Source organism: Eretmochelys imbricata, chromosome 6, assembly GCF_965152235.1.
Source record: "Eretmochelys imbricata isolate rEreImb1 chromosome 6, rEreImb1.hap1, whole genome shotgun sequence".
Classification (NCBI taxonomy): Eukaryota; Metazoa; Chordata; order Testudines; family Cheloniidae; genus Eretmochelys; species Eretmochelys imbricata.
In genome coordinates, this window is record NC_135577.1 from 34,334,635 (window position 1) to 34,353,325 (window position 18,691).

Here is an 18,691-nt window from a genome sequence, read left to right on the forward strand (position 1 = left end):
AGATTTCCAACACAACTTAACTATCACCTTTTATTTAAAGCCAATCTTAAAAAAAAAAAAATCATGTATAGTTCAGCTGACTGGAAGCTTCACAGGGCTTCAAAGGAGCATTTTGTCTGGCCTCAAATAATTTCTGAATGTTTGACAAATAAAAGAGAGATGGGTCTGAACCAAAATCCTGGCTCTGGACATCCCTGAACTTTGGGGAGGTTTGGAACCAGATCAGGAATTTGTGACAGTCTCCAGTCCCCATAATAGGCCAAAGTAAAACTCTGGATGTGGAGGGCGGGAGAAATAGAGATCAGATCTGAATCTAGAGCCAAACTTTAAAGCTAGCGCCTATCACTATAATGAGCACTGCCCAAATCCCAGATCCAAATGCCTCCATGCTTTCAGGGGACTAGCATCCAGATCTGGACATGAACTTCATAGCCCAACTTTAAAATAAAATCATCTTGTTTTCTTATAATCGACAGTTGGGACCCTGATTAATGAATGTAATGATTTTTGGACAGATATGTGCACGATACCAACAAATGCCACTGACTATCCTTTCACTCCTCCCCTTTTCTGTATTTTCTGTCCTTCTTTAATATCTTGTCTATCTAGAAGCTTGACAGCTTTTCAACTGCAGTTCCTATTTCACTGGAGTAGGTTCTACAAGGGCACTTCCTGACTGTGGATATTTGTTGGTATCTATCTTCCATGCTTGTTCATTCTACATTATATTTTAAATGGTGGTTGAAAATTTATGTAAACTTTATGAACAAGAAACCCCCCACATTGCTGATTATATCAACCATAACAGTGAGCCAGAGAGACACGGTCTAGTGGTCTAATTCTAACCCTGAGCCAGGAGCCTGCTACTAGTGAGTTCTAATCCAAGTTCTGACACTGACTCCCCAATGTGGCCTTGGGCAAGTCACTAAACTTATGTGTGCCAGTACCCCCTTCTGCAATATGGACATAATAATACTTGGGGACTGATCCTGATCCTACTGAAGACAAGAGCAAAACTCTCATAGGGGCAGTATCAGGCACTTACTTATCTCCTACAAATGGATTTATGGAAAACAATTAGCTAATGGAATAGATTCAGCCCTGGAGCTATTCTGGCAGAAGAGTACAGATTGGGGGGGAAAAGATCCTGTCAGAAAATCTGCCAAGGATTAGGGAGAACGGGCTAATACAACCCCGAAGTATGCAGCATTAAACAACTCGGGCATATTACCAAACCTAGCCAGGATACAAACTTGTTCAATACGTCCCATTAGCAGTGGAGTGCCCATGGAGTCCTGGCCACAAACTGAAACCTGCCCCTGACTGAAAGGAATGCTTAGTGGAAGGCAGTGGCGATATCACAACTGGCCCTCTTCTGTGGCACATCTGTCACTTCTGGGGGCTTGGGGACAGGATATCACTTACCACTCTCCACTCTAGACAAAGTGAATCTGGCCCTGTGTGTACTAAGCATTTGGAGCATTCCAAGTTCCATCTATTATGTAGTGTCCTCCCTGTGTATTGTGCAAGGCAGAGTGCAATCGTGCAAGGAAAAGTGCTCCCTCCCCATGTGCTGTTACTACACGTCCGCGTCCCAAAGTCAATTTGCTTAATTTTTTTTTTTTTTAAACAAGGGGAATTTCCTTGTAGGTACTGTACTTATACATCATTGTTCTTGAGCCAGACCTGCTTAAAATCAAAGGGTCAGATTCTCCGCTGATGTAAATCAGCATATCTCCATTGTTTCCATAGATTTAATAGGCTTTCAGGCCTGAAAAGACCATTATGATTATATAGTCCAGGGGTCGGCAACCTTTCAGAAGTGGTGTGCCAAGTCTTCATTTATTCACGTTAATTTAAGGTTTTGCGTGCCAGTAATACATTTTAACGTTTTTTAGAAGGTCTCTCTCTATAAGTCTATATACTATATAACTAAACTATTGTCGTATGTAAACAAGGTTTTCAAAATGTTTAAGAAGTTTCAATTAAAATTAAATTAAAATGCTGATCTTACGCCGCTGGCCTGCTCAGCCTGTTGCTGGCCTGGGGTTCCGTTCACCTAGGCCAGCAGCAGGCTGAGCGGGGCCTGCGGCCGGGACCCTGGCTGGCAAGGGGCTGGCAGCCAGAACCCCAGACTGGCAGTGGGCTGAGCGGGGCCGGTGGCTGGGACCCCAGACTGGCAGTGGGCTGAGCGGGGCCGGTGGCTGGGACCCCAGACTGGCAGTGGGCTGAGCGGGGCCGGTGGCTGGGACCCCAGACTGGCAGTGGGCTGAGCGGCTCAGCCCACTGACACTCAGCCCACTGCCGGGTCTGGGGTTCCGTCCACTGGCTCCTGCCAGCCAGGGTCCTGGCTGCCGGCCCTGCTCAGCCCACTGCTTGTCTCAAGTCCTGGCTCTGTCCACATTGAGTGGGTACCTACCTTCTCCCTGGTTCTAGCCATTCTCTTCCTCTCTCTGCACTGAGATGAGGGTGGGAGTGTGCTGAGAACAGAGCTGGAGCTGAAGAAGCAGGCTGGGGGTTGGGCTGCAGGGTCTGGCCAGGAGCTAGAATGAGGGAGGGGGCTCAGGGTCGAGTCAGGAGGTTTGGGTGTGGAGCGCTTACCTGGGCAGCTCCCATTTGGTGTGAGGGGTGCAGGTGGGAATGTGTGTGTGTGTGTGCAGGAGCTCCCGTTTGGTGCTCAGGGTGACAGTGGGGATGTGGGGGGTGCAAGAGACAGGCAGGGAGTTGGGGGGGTGTGAGGAGGGTGCAGGAGTCAGGGCAGGGGGCTGGAGGGGGGCTGGGTATGTGTGGGGGGTGCCAGAGTCAGGGCTGGGGTTGTGGGGGGGGGTGCAGGGGTCAGGGCACGGGGCTGGGTGTGTGTGAGGAGGGGTCAGGGCAGAGGCCTGTGGGGTGTGAGGGGTGCAGGGGTCAGGGCAGAGGGCTGGGGGTGTGGGCTGGGGTCATGGGGGTGGCTCTCAGCCCCCTGCCCTGAGCGGCTCCAGCAGGGGGCTGGAGGGGATATACTCTGATTCCACCCCCTTCCCCAAGGTTCCCGGAGCAGAGAGCACACTGCGGCTCCGCTTTTACCTCTCCCGCTCCCTGGCAAGGGCCATCAGCTGATTGGCTGCAGGGAGGGAGAGGAGGAGGGGCAGGAACTCTGCATGCTGGAGGAAGAGGCGGGGGGAGGGTGAAGCTTGCCTGCCCTGCAAGGAGAGAGCGGTGGGCGGGGAGTGGAAAAGAGCGGGCCGGGCCAGATTTTTAGTGGCATGCTGCTGTCTGCCCAGGTCCGGCAGACAGCAGCGTGCCATTAAAAATTGGCTTGTGTGCCGTGTTTGGCATGCGTGCCATAGGTTGCTGACCCCTGATATAGTCTGACTCTCCTGTATAACAGGTCACAGAATTCTACCTAGAAATTCCTCATGTGGACGGGAGTTATTCTTCCCTACTATTTAAGTGAACACTATGGAGCCAAATAACTTGAGGTTAACTAGACCTAGTCTCAGTTGAAAGACTCACAGTAATGATGAATTTATCTGCTACATTTTTACAGTTAGACTAGATCATCACATGTAGCCTGTTTAGATCCATACCCACTAAAGACAGAAATTTAGTAAATGAACAAACCTGGCAAGATATAAGGACAACCTTGTCTATCATGGGAGCAAGGCGTCTCTGCACCAATGCATGTGACTGCAATAAATCCTATTTCAAACAAAAGTCCAGTGAAGGACTACACCTGTTAGAAGAACAGTCTGACACACATACAAAGGCTGGGTGTTTAATACGTCTCCATGGTTTCATAAGTAGCAGAGAAACAAGAAACCACAGAGCTTCTAATTACACGATCACTATTAATACAGCTCCAAGGAGAAAAAGAATGTAAGTCAGCCCCACCCTTCTCAAGCAAACTTTTTTTTGTCAGCAGTTGGGGTAGGCAGATTTCTCAGCAAAAAGAGTAGCATCCTTCTTGGACAGGGCAACTGCAGAGGTGCCAGAGAGACCATGTCCAGTTCCATGCTAAGATGCAACACACTCTTTGAGCACATGCAGCCCCACTGAATAGTGGCTTTTCTATAAAGTCTCATGTTAGAGACAAGCTCCAGCTATTCTGCTGAACCCCTAGCGTTCTGATGGTTCAGAAGGTAACAAGTGTTTCTTGGCATGAATAAACTCTTACGGTACTTGTAAAATTAGATTTTTCAAAATAATCTATTTTCTAATATGAATCGTTGCCCATTTTCTTGTTCGATTGTCTTTTAATCACCATTTTATCGATTTTTCACCAACATTTTACGACTGTGGAGAGTAACTGTTGTGTGCATTGTCTTCATCTCATGCTCATTTAGTTCACCGTCAGTGGCAATAACATCATTTGCTCTCTTCTAAAGGCTAGACACTAAGGTGAGAGGTGCTTTAGAAATACCAGAGATTAGACTTAATTAGATAACAACGTTCAAAATGATTTCACTGATCATTGGGAAAGGGGCTGGAAAACTGAAAACATATGACACATATAGCAGGAAATACTGCTGTCTACAAGAACAGCAGAAGCAACATTTTCAGACATCTCTGTTATATTGCTGTGATAGTTTTCTAAATTTATATCAAGCCAAGCATGGTAGGTTTCCCCAACTGAATTTATAAAGCCACAGCAATTTGGGTCTGATTAAAGGTTCATTCTAAACCACAAGAAGCAAAATTATGTAAAGTTTACTATGACTGTCACATTCCACCAATCTCCAGTATGGAAGATAAATGAAGCCCACATGGTTCCATGCACATTGAGTTGAGCTCTGAATAATATAAGGAATGTGCCCCTCTTTATCTAATATTTTACTACTCAGTTCAGCAGGGATCATTGTTTTTCCGTCTCTTGCTTGAATTCACATTTAATCTGTGAAAATTACAAAAATGTTACAAAATGAAACAAAGCTTCTGTCTTGCAATTTAGGTACTTTAATGGACGTCAAAGTTCTATCAATTAGTTTAAAAATATTGTGTAAAAGATCAGTTCAGCTCTTTGACTAATATAAATTAAAAACAAAATAAATTAGCAACATTAATCCACCACCCCCTTATTTCCTGCCCTCCCCAACCTGGACAAAGAAAAAGAAAAACACTCTATGGAGGAAGGAAGACAAAAGTATGGTGTAAATATACATTAGGATAATGTAAGGTTTATCAAGTAGGGAACTATTGCCAAAGAACAATGAATATGAATGGTCCTTGCATGCCAGAAGGTAATAGTTTGATCCCTATATTAGCTCTGATTACAGAGTTCAGTATCAGATAGCGCTCATGTCACTGCCCCATATACTATAAAAGCTTTTCAGAAACACTCCTCTCTTGTAGATAATTCTCTCTCAGAGAAAACAAGCATCCACAACTGCCATCCATTTTCCAATGAAAGGACAGACTTCTGCTACCAATGGTTCACAATACAAATGCTAGCAGCAGGCAATACAGCTCCACCAAGACAGAGTTTAGACAGAATGAGAAGCAAGCAGCTTTGAGGTGGATGAAAAGTATAGATTTTTTAGGCCTCGAAAAATTCTGCAGCCTTGTCCCAGGAGCAAACAACTCCATGGCAATGCCTGAGATTCCCTGCTTTTTGTACAGTTACCAGCATTATTCATATTTATTTTGGCAAAACTTTCTGTATTACTACAGTCATGGTCAGCTAGTCACTAGCAAGGCTTTAGGTGAATAGATGACTCAGGCAATCAGTCTCAGGCAATCAGTTATGGGCTAGACAGATTTTCACCTCTAGGTCAAGCATTCATCTGCAAACCCAGTCAGCAGTGACAGAAAGTGATTTCTTTCCATGACTTAAGCCCAAATCTACAAAATGGACTCTTGCATGCAGCTGGCTTGCATGAGCACAATCTATGATGGCACATACAAAAGTGCTCTGTAAAGATTTGGGCCTAAAACTACCAGTTAGGTATTAATTATGACCTACAATGTGTTAGATGACAAATGATCAAGTAGACTACACGAGCAGATTTTCATTAAAGGCTGAGATCAAACTGCTTTGCTTTGGCTTTACTCTATTAATATGTGTTGGCTTCTATAAAGAATTATATTCATTAGGCATTCTTTCCTCACAGCATGTATTGAATGTAGCACTTTGGAAAAGAGACTGTTAGAAAGAAGTAGAAAACAATGAAGTTCTCTGTTTATCCACAGATCAGAAACACTGCAGACTCTCCCCAGTGCCCTGTCAATGTACCCAAGTTATAATCTTCCAGGAGCAAGTTTATAGTTCTCAGAAGGTAGAAGAGCAAATTATTATTCTATTATACTGGACCCTATTTGGCTAAAAGGCATATTCTTGCCAATGCTGAGCATTTGTTTTGATTTTACAATGTAAAAAAACCACGGAAAGGGGGAAAACAAGTGTTACTAACTAACATCTGGCAGCGTGTTGACAGTCCCTGAGCAGTGATGTGTAATGTAACGTGCAATATGGTTTCCCCATGTCAGCTACCCAGGGGGTCTGTCAGCTTATGTAGAAGTTCTGCAATTACTAGTGAAAACTCTTCATGCCAAGTGTATTCTTCTGCCTATCCAGCCTCTGGTGCTGGTTTATGTGCACAGATGGAACAGGAGTACCCCTGCAGTTCTGAGAGTATCTTCTTCGAGTGAGAGAACTGGAAAGCACAGCTGAGCTGTTTTAAAACACAAAGGGGCAAATTCTGCCTTCAGGTGTGTGCGTTTGTGTGCATGCCAGATTTACACTGAAGTCCGTGGGAGCTGTCCTCCGAAGGGCAGAATTTGGCCTGAAGGATGAACAAAGAGACACTGTTATAGCCATAAGGCCAGCTGTATCTGTCCATCCATATTAGTTATCAGGTTCTCCACTGCACTTTAAAAAAATTAAACAAAGAGTGTGAGGAATATTTTAACAGGTTTTTGTTTCCCTAGTAAGGTAATCTGACCCCAACCAGGAGCGATCGACCGCACACATTACAGAAAACCACAACTAATTGGCAAAACAAAGGCTGAATGGGCTGGCAAATCAAATGCTCTCTCACTTCGAGTGCTGGTCTCTCTAGGAGAGGGATGAAGTACGCTGGCTTTCACTGCCAGGCTCTGTCACTAACCTGCGAAGTCCCTTAGTGGGATAGACCCATGCTAGTCCAAGGGCAGCATCTCCTGCCAGGATGTGCCACTTCAGCAGCATTTCAACTAACGGAGCCCAGCTGTAAGCTCAAGGAAGCCAGAGGGAGAGCCTTCTCAACAACAGGCCCACAGCTCATGGGTGCTGCCACACAAGAGATGGGAGAAGAATAACTCTGTTCACTGCTTTGAGACTTACCTCTTTGGCAAAGCATAAACCAAAGGAAGATAAAAGCAGACAGCTAAACCAAGGAATAAGGAGGACTGACTGTTCCTTCTGGGAAGATCCCACCGTAGGCACAGTTCTGCTCGGTACTGAGAATCCTCAACTGCCACTGTCTTCGATGGGAGTTGAATGTGCTCAGCCCCTTGCAGGATCGAGTTCCATTTTTCTCCACAACCTCTAGACACCACAGCAATAGCGACAGGTGCTTTAGTATCACAGCTAGATAAGACAGGCAGACCCCCCCCTTTGGTGTGGGGGGTGGGAAGAAGACTTGCATCGCCACTGTCAACTGGTCTTGTACATATGAGAATGCTTCAGTGTGCAGGAATGCCAGCTGGGCACCCTTCTAAAAAAATAAAATAAAATGCAGGCGCTCCTCACCCATATGGAAAATCTGTGGTTCGAGTTCCTAGTGCCTATTATAACAACATTCCTTTCGACGGGCATATGTTAAAAGAATGTATACAAGTAGGAAGGACCAGTCATTTTCTTCTTGGGCTGAGGAAGATTATTTTTATTTCTGTGGCTTAATCAAGACAATGTTCTGCATTCCTGACAGCACAGGAAGATGAAATTCTATGTAACCAATCCAGTCAACGAGGAGCGAGGGGAGATCACAGAACAATTGCTATGGGACAGTCCCCACAGAAGTCCTCCAGAGCTTAGGCTGACTACACAACTCCAAGAAGAACAGCCCTGCTGCTTGTGGCACCTTAGAGACTAACCAATTTATTTGAGCATAAGCTTTCGTGAGCTACAGCTCACTTCATCGGATATAGCTCACGAAAGCTTATGCTCAGATAAATTGGTTAGTCTCTAAGGTGCCACAAGTACTCCTTTTCTTTTTGTGAATACAGACTAACACGGCTGTTACTCTGAAACCAGCCCTGCTGCTTGATAGTTCTGTAAACTCTGCATCTATTGTTCCTTCCCCTCCCCTCCGCACATTTTAAACCCACTGTGGCTTCAAGCCAAGACCTTAGGAAACAGTGAGTTAGTCCATGAAAAGCACAAGGATGGCTGACCAATCTGTTTCCAATAAGACCATTCAATGAGGTTTGAAGGAATCAAGACCTCCTGTGTGCAGACTGTGAATAATGCATTTGCTCTGATGCATCAGCTCCTTTACCTCCCTTCCGCCCCCATTTCATTTCTCCTTACTGGCAGCAGCTGAGAGTTCTTGTTCAGGGCATGTGTTCAACAATGTATTGTCTAACCACAATTGCTCAACATCAAGTAGCTATTTCATGTGCTGTAACAGGTCCTTACCTACAATGTCTTCATAGGCATTCTCCTCTAAAGTGCTCTTGGATCCAAACTTATGCTGGCTCTCTGTACCGTTCTCAGTTGGGGAGGGAGGGTACAAAGACTGCAGGCTTGAAGCATCTTCAAACTCAAAGGATTTTCTAGAGTTTAAAACAATGCAATGAAGTAATTAGTATCAAGGTTTTATAATGACCTAAAGAATTAGCTGTTCATTTGTTCTCTGAGTAATGATAAAAATCACTGAATATGTCTGAGCTGTACTTTAAGGGCTGGGGTGGCCACAAGCCCTGAGTAGGGAGTAGCACATAGCTGTGTTGCCCAGGGAATGGTGCAGGGAAGGAATTGTGCCTCCAAGAGGAAAAATTCCCTCTCTGTTTCCTCCATGTTGCTGCTGGCCTGTACCAGCAGGAAATTATGGTACCCCACAAGCCAGTTCAGCTGTGCTGCTGGGTAGACTGAAGGCTCTTTCCATTCCCCATCCTTTCCACCCAAACCAAAGATTGGGTAGCCCATGCACAGATACAAGTGGGGTTCTGACTCTCCAATGTACCTGAATAGGGCCGATTAGCCTGGGGCACCATCAAGCCCTAAGTGAATTATGAAACAGCATAATGAAAAGAACAGGTCCTATTTATGTAAGCCACTTACATATACCCACCATTCCTGCAGTATCTGGGTGCCTCACAGTCTTTGCTCCCTTTATCCTCACAACCACCCTGGGAGGTAGGAAAATGCTATTATCCCCATTGTACATATGGGGAAATGAGGCACAGAGAGACTAAGGTCCAGATAAGACATTTAGGCACTGCTCTTTCATAGATATCAGAGATTCCAAGGCCAGAAGGGACTGTTGTGATCATCCAATCTGACCTCCTGTATAGAACAGGCCATAGAACATCCCCAAAATAATTCCTAGAGCATACTGCATAGGAAAACATCCAATCTTGATTTAAATATTGCCAGTGATGGAGAATCTACCATGACCTTTGGTAAACGGTTTCAATGGTTAATTATCTTCACTGTCAAAAATGTCCACCTTATTTCCAGTCTGAATTTGTCTAGCTTCAAGTTCCAGCCACTGGATTGTGTTCTACCTTTCTCTGCTAGGCTGAAGAGCCCCTTATTAAATATTTGTTCCCCATGTAAATACTTAATAGGCTGTAAATGAGTCAATAGCAGAGCTAGGGTTAGAACTTCTCCTGTGTTTCAGCCACTGGAATACACTGCCCTTTCTTCCCAGGAGAAAGATGCTCTCTTGAAGTTAAGCTTTCCCCAGATGCATTAGGCCAGTGGTTCTCAACCAGAGGTAAGCGTACTCCTGGGAGTATGCAGAGATCTTCCAGGAGGACATCAACTCATCTAGATATTTGCCTAGTCTTACAACAGGATACATAAAAAGCACTAGCAAAGTCAGTACAAACTAAAATTTCGTACTATTTGTTTATACTACTCTGTACGCTGAAATATAAGTACAATATTTATATTCCAATTGATTTATTTCGTAATCATATGGTAAAAATAAGAGACTAAGCAATTTTTCAGTAATAGTGTGCTGTGACACTCTTGAATTTTTATGTCCGATTTTGTAAGCCAACTCATAGTAACAGTTTACTCTCTTAATTTAGTTTTCAATACCCATAATCCCATCAGAAGCACAGAGGGGACAAGGGGGCATACACACTACCCAAGAAAAAAATCCGAGCTGCTGGACACTTGTGAAAATCAGGTGCCTAGATATGGGTGTCTAACTATATAAATGTAGGTTTCTATTTTGGAAAAAATCGTGGCCATTAATAGTTATCAGCTACCATTTTAGCTGAGGCACCATGTTGGTTTTACACGGTTACTGAGCAGGGGTGAAAATGAGTCGGTACGGGCCGGTATGGCATACCGGTAAGAACCCGCATCGGCCCCTACGCAGGCCACATTAAAGCGCTGCCCCAGCAGTGCGTTAATGTCCCTGCCCCTTTTGCCTCCCCCGTCGGCAGCTCTGCCGGTAGGGTCCATACCAGCAGGGCTGCCGACAGGGGAAGCAAAAGGGGCAGGGATGTTAAAGCAGGACGGTCCTTTGCTGCGGCAGCACTTTAACGTCCCTGCCCCTTTTGCCCCCCCATGGCTGCCGATGGGTGTGGGGGGCAAAGGGAGCAGCTGCCCTGGGGTAGGCGATTTAAAGGGTCTGGGGCTCCGGACGCCGCTGCTGCTACTGCGGCAGTGGCGTCCGGAGCCCCGGGCCCTTTAAATCACCACTGGAGCCCCAGGCAGTGCGGGCCAGGCGGCCTGGAAGGGCTGGCTGGGGGATGCTGACCCCCAGCCCGGCCCCTTCCACCGGAGGCCAGAGCCGGCCCCGTACTGGTAAGTGTCTGGAGTTACTTTCACCCCTGCTACTGAGTTTTAACTGCGGGGGGGAGCTAGTTTGAGCTTTTAGACTCAGCCATGCATAAAGGGCAGCGCCTGGCTGCCAAGGTTTTGCGCAGCTCCATGTGCAGTGTTTCTCATGGATAAAAGTGTCACGGATTTCTCTCACAGACCCTGTTCCGGGCAGTGGGAAGGATGGGAAACAGAGCTGCACAAAACATGACTGCTGTGGCTTACAAAGGTGGGTGCTGGAAGGTAGTTGGAGGGGTGGGTGTGGAGGATATCTGGAGGTGCAGTCTGGGGTGGGTTTGCTATCTGGGGAGTGTGCTGAAAGCTGTTTGGGGGTGTCTGGAGGTGAATGCGTACTCAGAGCCCTCTGGGAGCAGCTGGGTGGAGATCTCTGGCTGCTGAGGGAAACTGGCCCCACTATTGGGCCCCTCCCCTTCTTTCCACCCTGGCATCACAATAGTTAGGAGGCACAATTTCAGGGCCATCCCTGCAGTATAGCTGGTTGCATAAATCATCCACCTGGACTGTGGGAACGTGTGACAGGGCTGGCAGTTGGTAGCCCGGCAGCCGTGCTACCCCAGGGGAAGGTAATTTACTGAAGCCTTCCTATTAGTGTCTCTTATGTTTTCATTCACGCCGGGTCCGTGCTGCTGTCTGGAGTGTTTGTCAGGTGGAACCTAGGCTCCGCCCACTGCTTTTCCCTCTTTAACTTGTTCATCGGGGCCTGTGGTGAGGAGTGGTAGGTGCACAGTCTTGTTCTCTGAGATACACAATAGCTCCCTGAAGTGGCAGCTATACACTGCCCATTCCTCTAGGCTTAGCCTCATGGATTGCTGGCCCATTATGATTAACAGGGGCCTATGTTCTGCAACTGTCCCTTCTCAAAGACTGAGGATGTTCAGATCCATGGTACTGATACAGGATGCTGATAGGAGCCAACCCTGAGTTTCAGATCCAAATCTGAACTCACTCCAAAACTTAGGGTATGCTTGGCTGTGAGATTTTGGTTCAGGCCTATTTCTAATGTAAACCATCGGTAAGCAACACAGAGGCTTAGGGCCAGTTTTCAAAACTATTTAGGGACCTAATGAGGCAGATAGGCATTTTTGAATCGAGGTGCCTAAGCAGTCTAGGCATTTAACACTCATTGACTTCAATGCAATATCACAAATCAAGGCACTGCATAGGCTCAAACAAGTCATTTCTGGACCTGTGGGTCAAGGGAACTCATGCACTCATGAAACTGAAAAAAATCCCAGAAATAGAAATCATCTGCTGAAAAACATTGTGCTGTCTTTGAAAGCTGACTTTATCATTATTATTGGCTTCTTTGACCTTTCTGATAACGGCAGCCATCTTTCTGAGAAGTGACAATATTTAGGACAATATCTGTTTCTGCAGGGGATAGATTACGACTAAACAAATGCTGACCCACCAGACCTTTGGGGTTCTCTAAAAAAACATGCGGACAAATTGCTCCTTCCCCCTGCTCAGGAAAAACCTTCCTACTAACAAGTTCCCCCAGACACCTCCCAAACTTTTCCTCCATTGTTCCCCCTGCCTTTCACAAAAGATGCCTCCATCTCTCGTAGATGTCCCAGGAAGCCTAGTTACACAGTGCATCCTTAAGAGATTGGTCCTTTTTTTCATTTTCTTTCCTCAGGGGCCAGCCAAGTCAGATATCTCCCAGCGCTGTCATTCACTGCTGCTTTCCTGTTCCCCTGCACTATGGGGCCCTGATCCCAAGGATACCGCCTGAATCTGCCCCCCTGGCAACCAAGGATAGAAGATTGTAAGCCACTTTTCAATTCTGTTTTATGTTACATTAACACTCAAAGAGAAGTAATAGTTTAAACGAAATGTTCAAGTTCTCACAAAATCCAAGTGTAAAGCAGCACAGATATTATATCTATCTTCAGTAAGGTGGAAGCTCAGAGATGCCAATTTTATTAATAATAATAATAAAAACATGGCACTTCTTAAATGATTTGCATCAGAAGATCACAAAACACTTTACAAACACGGGAATTATTTTAAAGCTAGAAACTAGAGTCACAGAGATGTTCAGGGCCAGAATCGACAATGGACATCAATTAGGCTTTGAATTTGCTTCTGCAGTATTTGACTGCAATCATTTGAACAGAATTTAGGGGCCCAATTCACTGCTTTCTTACCCTGTGTAAACTGACAGTAACTCTACTGAAATCAGTGCTGCAACACTGGTGTAAAGCTGGGGAATTGGACTGCAGAAGTTGATCTGATTTGTGCAAGGCATCAAGTAGAATCATAGAAAATTAGGGTTGGAAGAGACCTCAGGAGGTCATCTAGTCGAACCCCCTGCTGAAAGCAGGACCAACCCCAACTAAATCAAGTAGTTATGGTAGTCCTCTCAACTCTACATTTTACACCCTAATGATCATCATTATTAGTTTAATGCTAACACATTCAGGCCTAAGGCCCCATTGTGCTACGTGCTGAAAAAGACATATCCTTGCCCCTGTGAGTTCACTATCTAATCTAATCACCACAGGTGACTGAACTCAAAAACTGTGTGCATAGGTGATGGTGTATGCATATTCTCCATCACCCAGACTGTTTGTCAACACTTAGCATGTATACAATGAGGATTGTGATACTGGCCTCCTTTGTAAAGCGCTTTGAGATCTACTGATGAAAAGTGCTATATAAGAGCTACATATTATTATAATAAATGACAGATCACACAGTGAATTCCCAATTCCCTGCTCTAGCCACTGTACACATTCCTCACTATATCACTTGCCTGAGTTTTCAAACACATGTCATTACTTACATATGAGCACACACAAAAATTACTTCTGGTGATCTGAACATTCACAGTGCTGCACTATGCAAAATGAGTGCAGCTTTCTTTCACGTTCAGCTACAGGGATAACTCTGATTAGCCCATAGGCTTGGTTTTGCTCACTGAGATTTCAGCCACAGTTCACAGATACACACTATTAACCACAGTTTGGTTTTTCGCATTTCCTCACTCTCTTTCTATGAAAAACAGCAGTAGTAACGTCATTTGATCCAATTCAGACACAGGCTCTGAAAGCCCAATCCTCCCTTCCTCCTGCCCCATTGCATTTTAGGTCAGGTTGTGCTGACATACGCTTGCAAGAAGTTGAGCCAATATCTAGTACCAAATACTGAATTTATAGGGTACATTGAAAATAGCGCATAACAGTTACTTGTAAAACTCATAAATACTGAATATGTGCGCATTATACACACACAGCATCCAAAGGTGTCCATAAATTAGTACTTCGAAAGGTTATGAACAATTTACCCCTACAGTTTCCAAGCAGCCAACAGATTTTGAGCCATGTCATTCCCATTAAAAGTCAGAGGGAGTCACACAGTTAAAATCACACAGTCTACTGTTTCAGAGTAGCAGCCGTGTTAGTCTGTATCCGCAAAAAGAAAAGGAGGACTTGTGGCACCTTAGAGACTAACAAATTTATTTGAGCATAAGCTTTTGTGAGCTACAGCTCACTTCATCGGATGCATTCAGCGGAAAATACAGTGGGGAGATTTATATACACAGAGAACATGAAACAGTGGGTGTTACCATACACACTGTAACAAGAGTGATCAGGTAAGGTGAGCTATTACCAGCAGGAGCGCGGGGGCGGGGGGGGGGGAGAGAGGGGGAGAACCTTTTTTAGTGATAATCAAGGTGGGCCATTTCCAGCAGTTGACAAGAATGTCTGAGGAATGGGGCGGGGGAAATAAACATGGGAAAATAGTTTTACTTTGTGTAATGACACATCCACTCCCAGTCTTTATTCAAGCCTAAATTGATTGTATCCAGGTTTCAGAGTAGCAGCCGTGTTAGTCTGTATTCGCAAAAAGAAAAGGAGTACTTGTGGCACCTTAGAGAGACTAACCAATTTATTTGAGCATAAGCTTTCGTGAGCTACAGCTCACTTCATCGGATGCATTCAGTGGAAAATAAGTGGGGAGATTTATATACACAGAGAATATGAAACAACGGGTGTTACCATACACACTGTAACGAGAGTGATCAGGTAAGATGAGCTATTACCAGCAGGAGAGCGGGGGGAAAAAACCTATTTCACATTTGGGGACAATGTATACCTTCAAATCAGCAGCACTGCTATGGGTACCCGCATGGCCCCACAGTATGCCAACATTTTTATGGCTGACTTAGAACAACGCTTCCTCAGCTCTCGTCCCCTAATGCCCCTACTCTACTTGCGCTACACTTATGACATCTTCATCATCTGGACCCATGGAAAAGAAGCCCTTGAGGAATTCCACCATGATTTCAACAATTTCCATCCCACCATCAACCTCAGCCTGGACCAGTCCACACAAGAGATCCACTTCCAGGACACTACAGTGCCAATAAGCGATGGTCACATAAACACCACCCTATACCGGAAACCTACTGACCGCTATTCCTACCTACATGCCTCCAGCTTTCACCCTGACCACACCACACGATCCATCGTCTACAGCCAAGCTCTGTGATACAACCGCATTTGCTCCAACCCCTCAGACAGAGACAGACACCTACAAGATCTCTATCAAGCATACTACAATACCCACCTGCGGAAGTGAAGAAACAGATTGAGAGAGCCAGAAGAGTTCCCAGAAATCACCTACTACAGGACAGGCCTAACAAGGAAAATAACAGAACGCCACTAGCCGTCACCTTCAGCCCCAAACTAAAACCATTCCAACGCATTATTAAGGATCTACAACCTATCCTGAAGGATGACCCAACACTCTCACAAATCTTGGGAGACAGGCCAGTCCTTGCCTACAGACAGCCCCGCAACCTGAAGCGAATACTCACCAGCAACCACATACCACACAACAGAACCCAGGAACCTATCCTTGCAACAAAGCCCGTTGCCAACTGTGCCCACATATCTATTCAGGAGACACCATCACAGGGCCTAATACCATCAGCCACACTATCAGAGGCTCGTTCACCTGCACATCTACCAATGTGATATATGCCATCATGTGCCAGCAATGCCCCTCTGCCATGTACATTGGTCACACTGGACAGTCTCTACATAAAAGAATAAATGGACACAAATCAGATGTCAAGAATTATAACATTCATAAACCAGTCGGAGAACACTTCAATCTCTCTGGTCACGCGATTACAGACATGAAAGTTGTGATATTACAACAGAAAAACTTCAAATCCAGACTCCAGCGAGAGACTGCTGAATTGGAATTAATTTGCAAATTGGATAAAATTAACTTAGGCTTGAATAGAGACTGGGAGTGGCTAAGTCATCATGCAGGGTAACCTATTTCCCTTTGTTTTTTTCCTAACACCACCAACACACACACACACACACACACACACACCACCCCCCACCCCCATTCCTCAGACATTCTTGTTAAACCCTAGATTTGTGCTGGAAATGGCCCAACTTGATTATCATACACATTGTAAGGAGAATGATCACTTTAGATAAACTATTATCAGCAGGAGAGTGGGGTGGGGGGAGAGAAAGCCATTTTTTCATGGTTTGTATGTATAAGAACATCTTCTGTATTTTCCACAGTATGCATCCAATGAAGTGAGCTGTAGCTCACAAAAGCTTATGCTCAAATAAATTGGTTAGTCTCTAAGGTGCCACAAGTACTCCTTTTCTTTTTGCGAATACAGACTAACACGGCTGTTACTCTGAAACCTGGATACAATCAATTTAGGCTTGAATAAAGACTGGGAGTGGATGTGTCATTACACAAAGTAAAACTATTTTCCCATGTTTATTTCCCCCGCCCCGTTCCTCAGACATTCTTGTCAACTCCTGGAAATGGCCCTCCTTGATTATCACTACAAAAGGTTCCCCCCCCCCCCCGCCCCACACTCCTGCTGGTAATAGCTCACCTTACCTGATCACTCTTGTTACAGTGTGTATGGTAACACCCATTGTTTCATGTTCTCTGTGTATATAAATCTCCCCACTGTATTTTCCGATGAATGCATCCGATGAAGTGAGCTGTAGCTCACGAAAGCTTATGCTCAAATAAATTTGTTAGTCTCTAAGGTGCCACAAGTACTCCTTTTCTTTTTAGAGTCTACTGTGGAAATGTAGCTGCAAGGATTAACAGTTTAAAATTACCATACTGGTCACCAGTTTTGTATTTACATATAAAGGCCACTCTGTAAGAGTTTTCTCAGAATTAAACCCTCACGAATCCATTGCCACTCATTTAGGACTGACAATTCCAAGAATGGAATGAAACAGACAACAACATCCCACCTAACAGGCATGTTTACTGTGCTTGCAACCTTCAGATGCAAATGCATCCCCTGTTGATGTGCTTTGAGGTTAAAACACTCACACAACAAGGACACTGATAGAATGATAATGGTTGTATTACAAGAGCTAAGAAGATAATGAAATTATGCTTCATTAAAGATCTGGAGTAAGGCGTTTATGCCAGATTGACACAGATGACCTTCAGCAGGTATGGAGCAGTCATGAAGGCTCCCCTAGTGGATCCAGATTTCCTAGTAGGAGAATTTCCGTGGTCTTCAAAACTGTAATAAAAAAAGGTAATGTACCAGGTTCACAACCAGTCAGTGCACTTTTATGGTAGAGCTCAAGCCAGTATCAAAGGCTTCTTGCTTTTCTTGGGCCAAAAGCATTGTATTAGGAGGGAGAAGAATCCTGTTATTCACAAATCACTCTATATTTATTTTAATATTACGTGCAATACATTTCCCCAGATTTTACCTATTTTGGGATTTTCTGTGAAAGCGTGACTCTTTCTTCTGTCTCCTGGTTACGGGGGGAGCAGGGGTGGATGGGAGAGGGGGAGGAGCAGCAGGTGTCGGAGAAGGAGGTAGACCATTGCTTGGTTTACTTTTGTGGTTCTTATCAGCTTCATATTCAAAGGTGCGTTTGGGTTTGGGGACAGGGTTCACTGCTGTGTTAGCTGGGCTCTCAGGGAGCAGCTTAGGGCTACCAGAATCTGTGGTAGCCCCTTGTTTCGTCTTATTACTTTTTTCAGTCTCAGTAGGTGTTTCTGGATCCCTCCCAATACTAACAGTCCCTCCTTTGCTATCGCTCACGTTCTCACTCAAACCTTCCACAGTACCCAGCGTCATGGACTTTTTCCTCCCTCTGTCAACACTATAGCAGCTACTTGGCAACTGAGGGAGACCCCTGCCAGGCTGTTCTTTTAATGCCTGTTCAATCTTCTGTATTCTGTTTAGCACTGCAGAAGTCTCTTTTCTGGCATGCCCTTTGAAGAAAGCATTGGAAGGAGCCTCGCTCCTGCTTGGTCTCTTTTCCAGCCTATGGCAGGAATCTCTGTCCGGGAGCTCCTCCTCCTCTGTTTCTGGGTAGGAGCACTCGGAAAATGTTCTGCTCATTCTCCGGAATCCTTTAAAATCAAAAGTCTTCTCACTGCAAGGAGAGGGCAATATGCTAGGGCAGCCCTCACTGCCAGATCTGTCCCCGAGGTCCCTCTTGTCCATACGTGTGCTCATCCTGGGAGAAAGCTGCTTGCGGCACTCCCATTCTGTAATCTTCTGCCTGATGTCCAGTGCCTGGGAGTGGATGCTTGCCCTGCTGAGAGAGATGTTCCGTAAATTGGCTGCAGTTCCCAAGGTGAGAGTGCTCCGGGTGAGCTGACGGCTCCCTATTCCATCCCCATCCTGAGTCTCCTTGGGGGTCTCTTTTTGGTCCTCAGCCTTGCGAACAG

At 45.2% G+C, this 18,691-nt stretch overlaps 1 protein-coding gene across 4 annotated transcripts in view; it reads right to left on the reverse strand.

The window, feature by feature from the left end:
* The window catches only part of DENND2B (DENN domain containing 2B), a 114,461-nt gene extending 96,087 nt beyond the window's left edge, over positions 1 to 18,374 (reverse strand). For 2 of the 4 annotated variants that reach the window (XM_077820088.1, XM_077820085.1), the window contains exons 1-2: positions 17,719 to 18,374; positions 8,597 to 8,733 (exon numbers count right to left, since the gene is read on the reverse strand). In XM_077820088.1, coding sequence (XP_077676214.1) covers positions 8,597 to 8,733; positions 17,719 to 18,359 — 778 coding nt within the window. In that variant the 5' untranslated portion in view covers positions 18,360 to 18,374. Of the gene's footprint in view, positions 1 to 8,544; positions 8,568 to 8,596; positions 8,734 to 17,718 lie in introns of all 4 variants that reach the window. The other 2 variants (XM_077820087.1, XM_077820086.1) reach the window with 2 other exon arrangements.
* Positions 18,375 to 18,691: the final 317 nt, after the last annotated feature.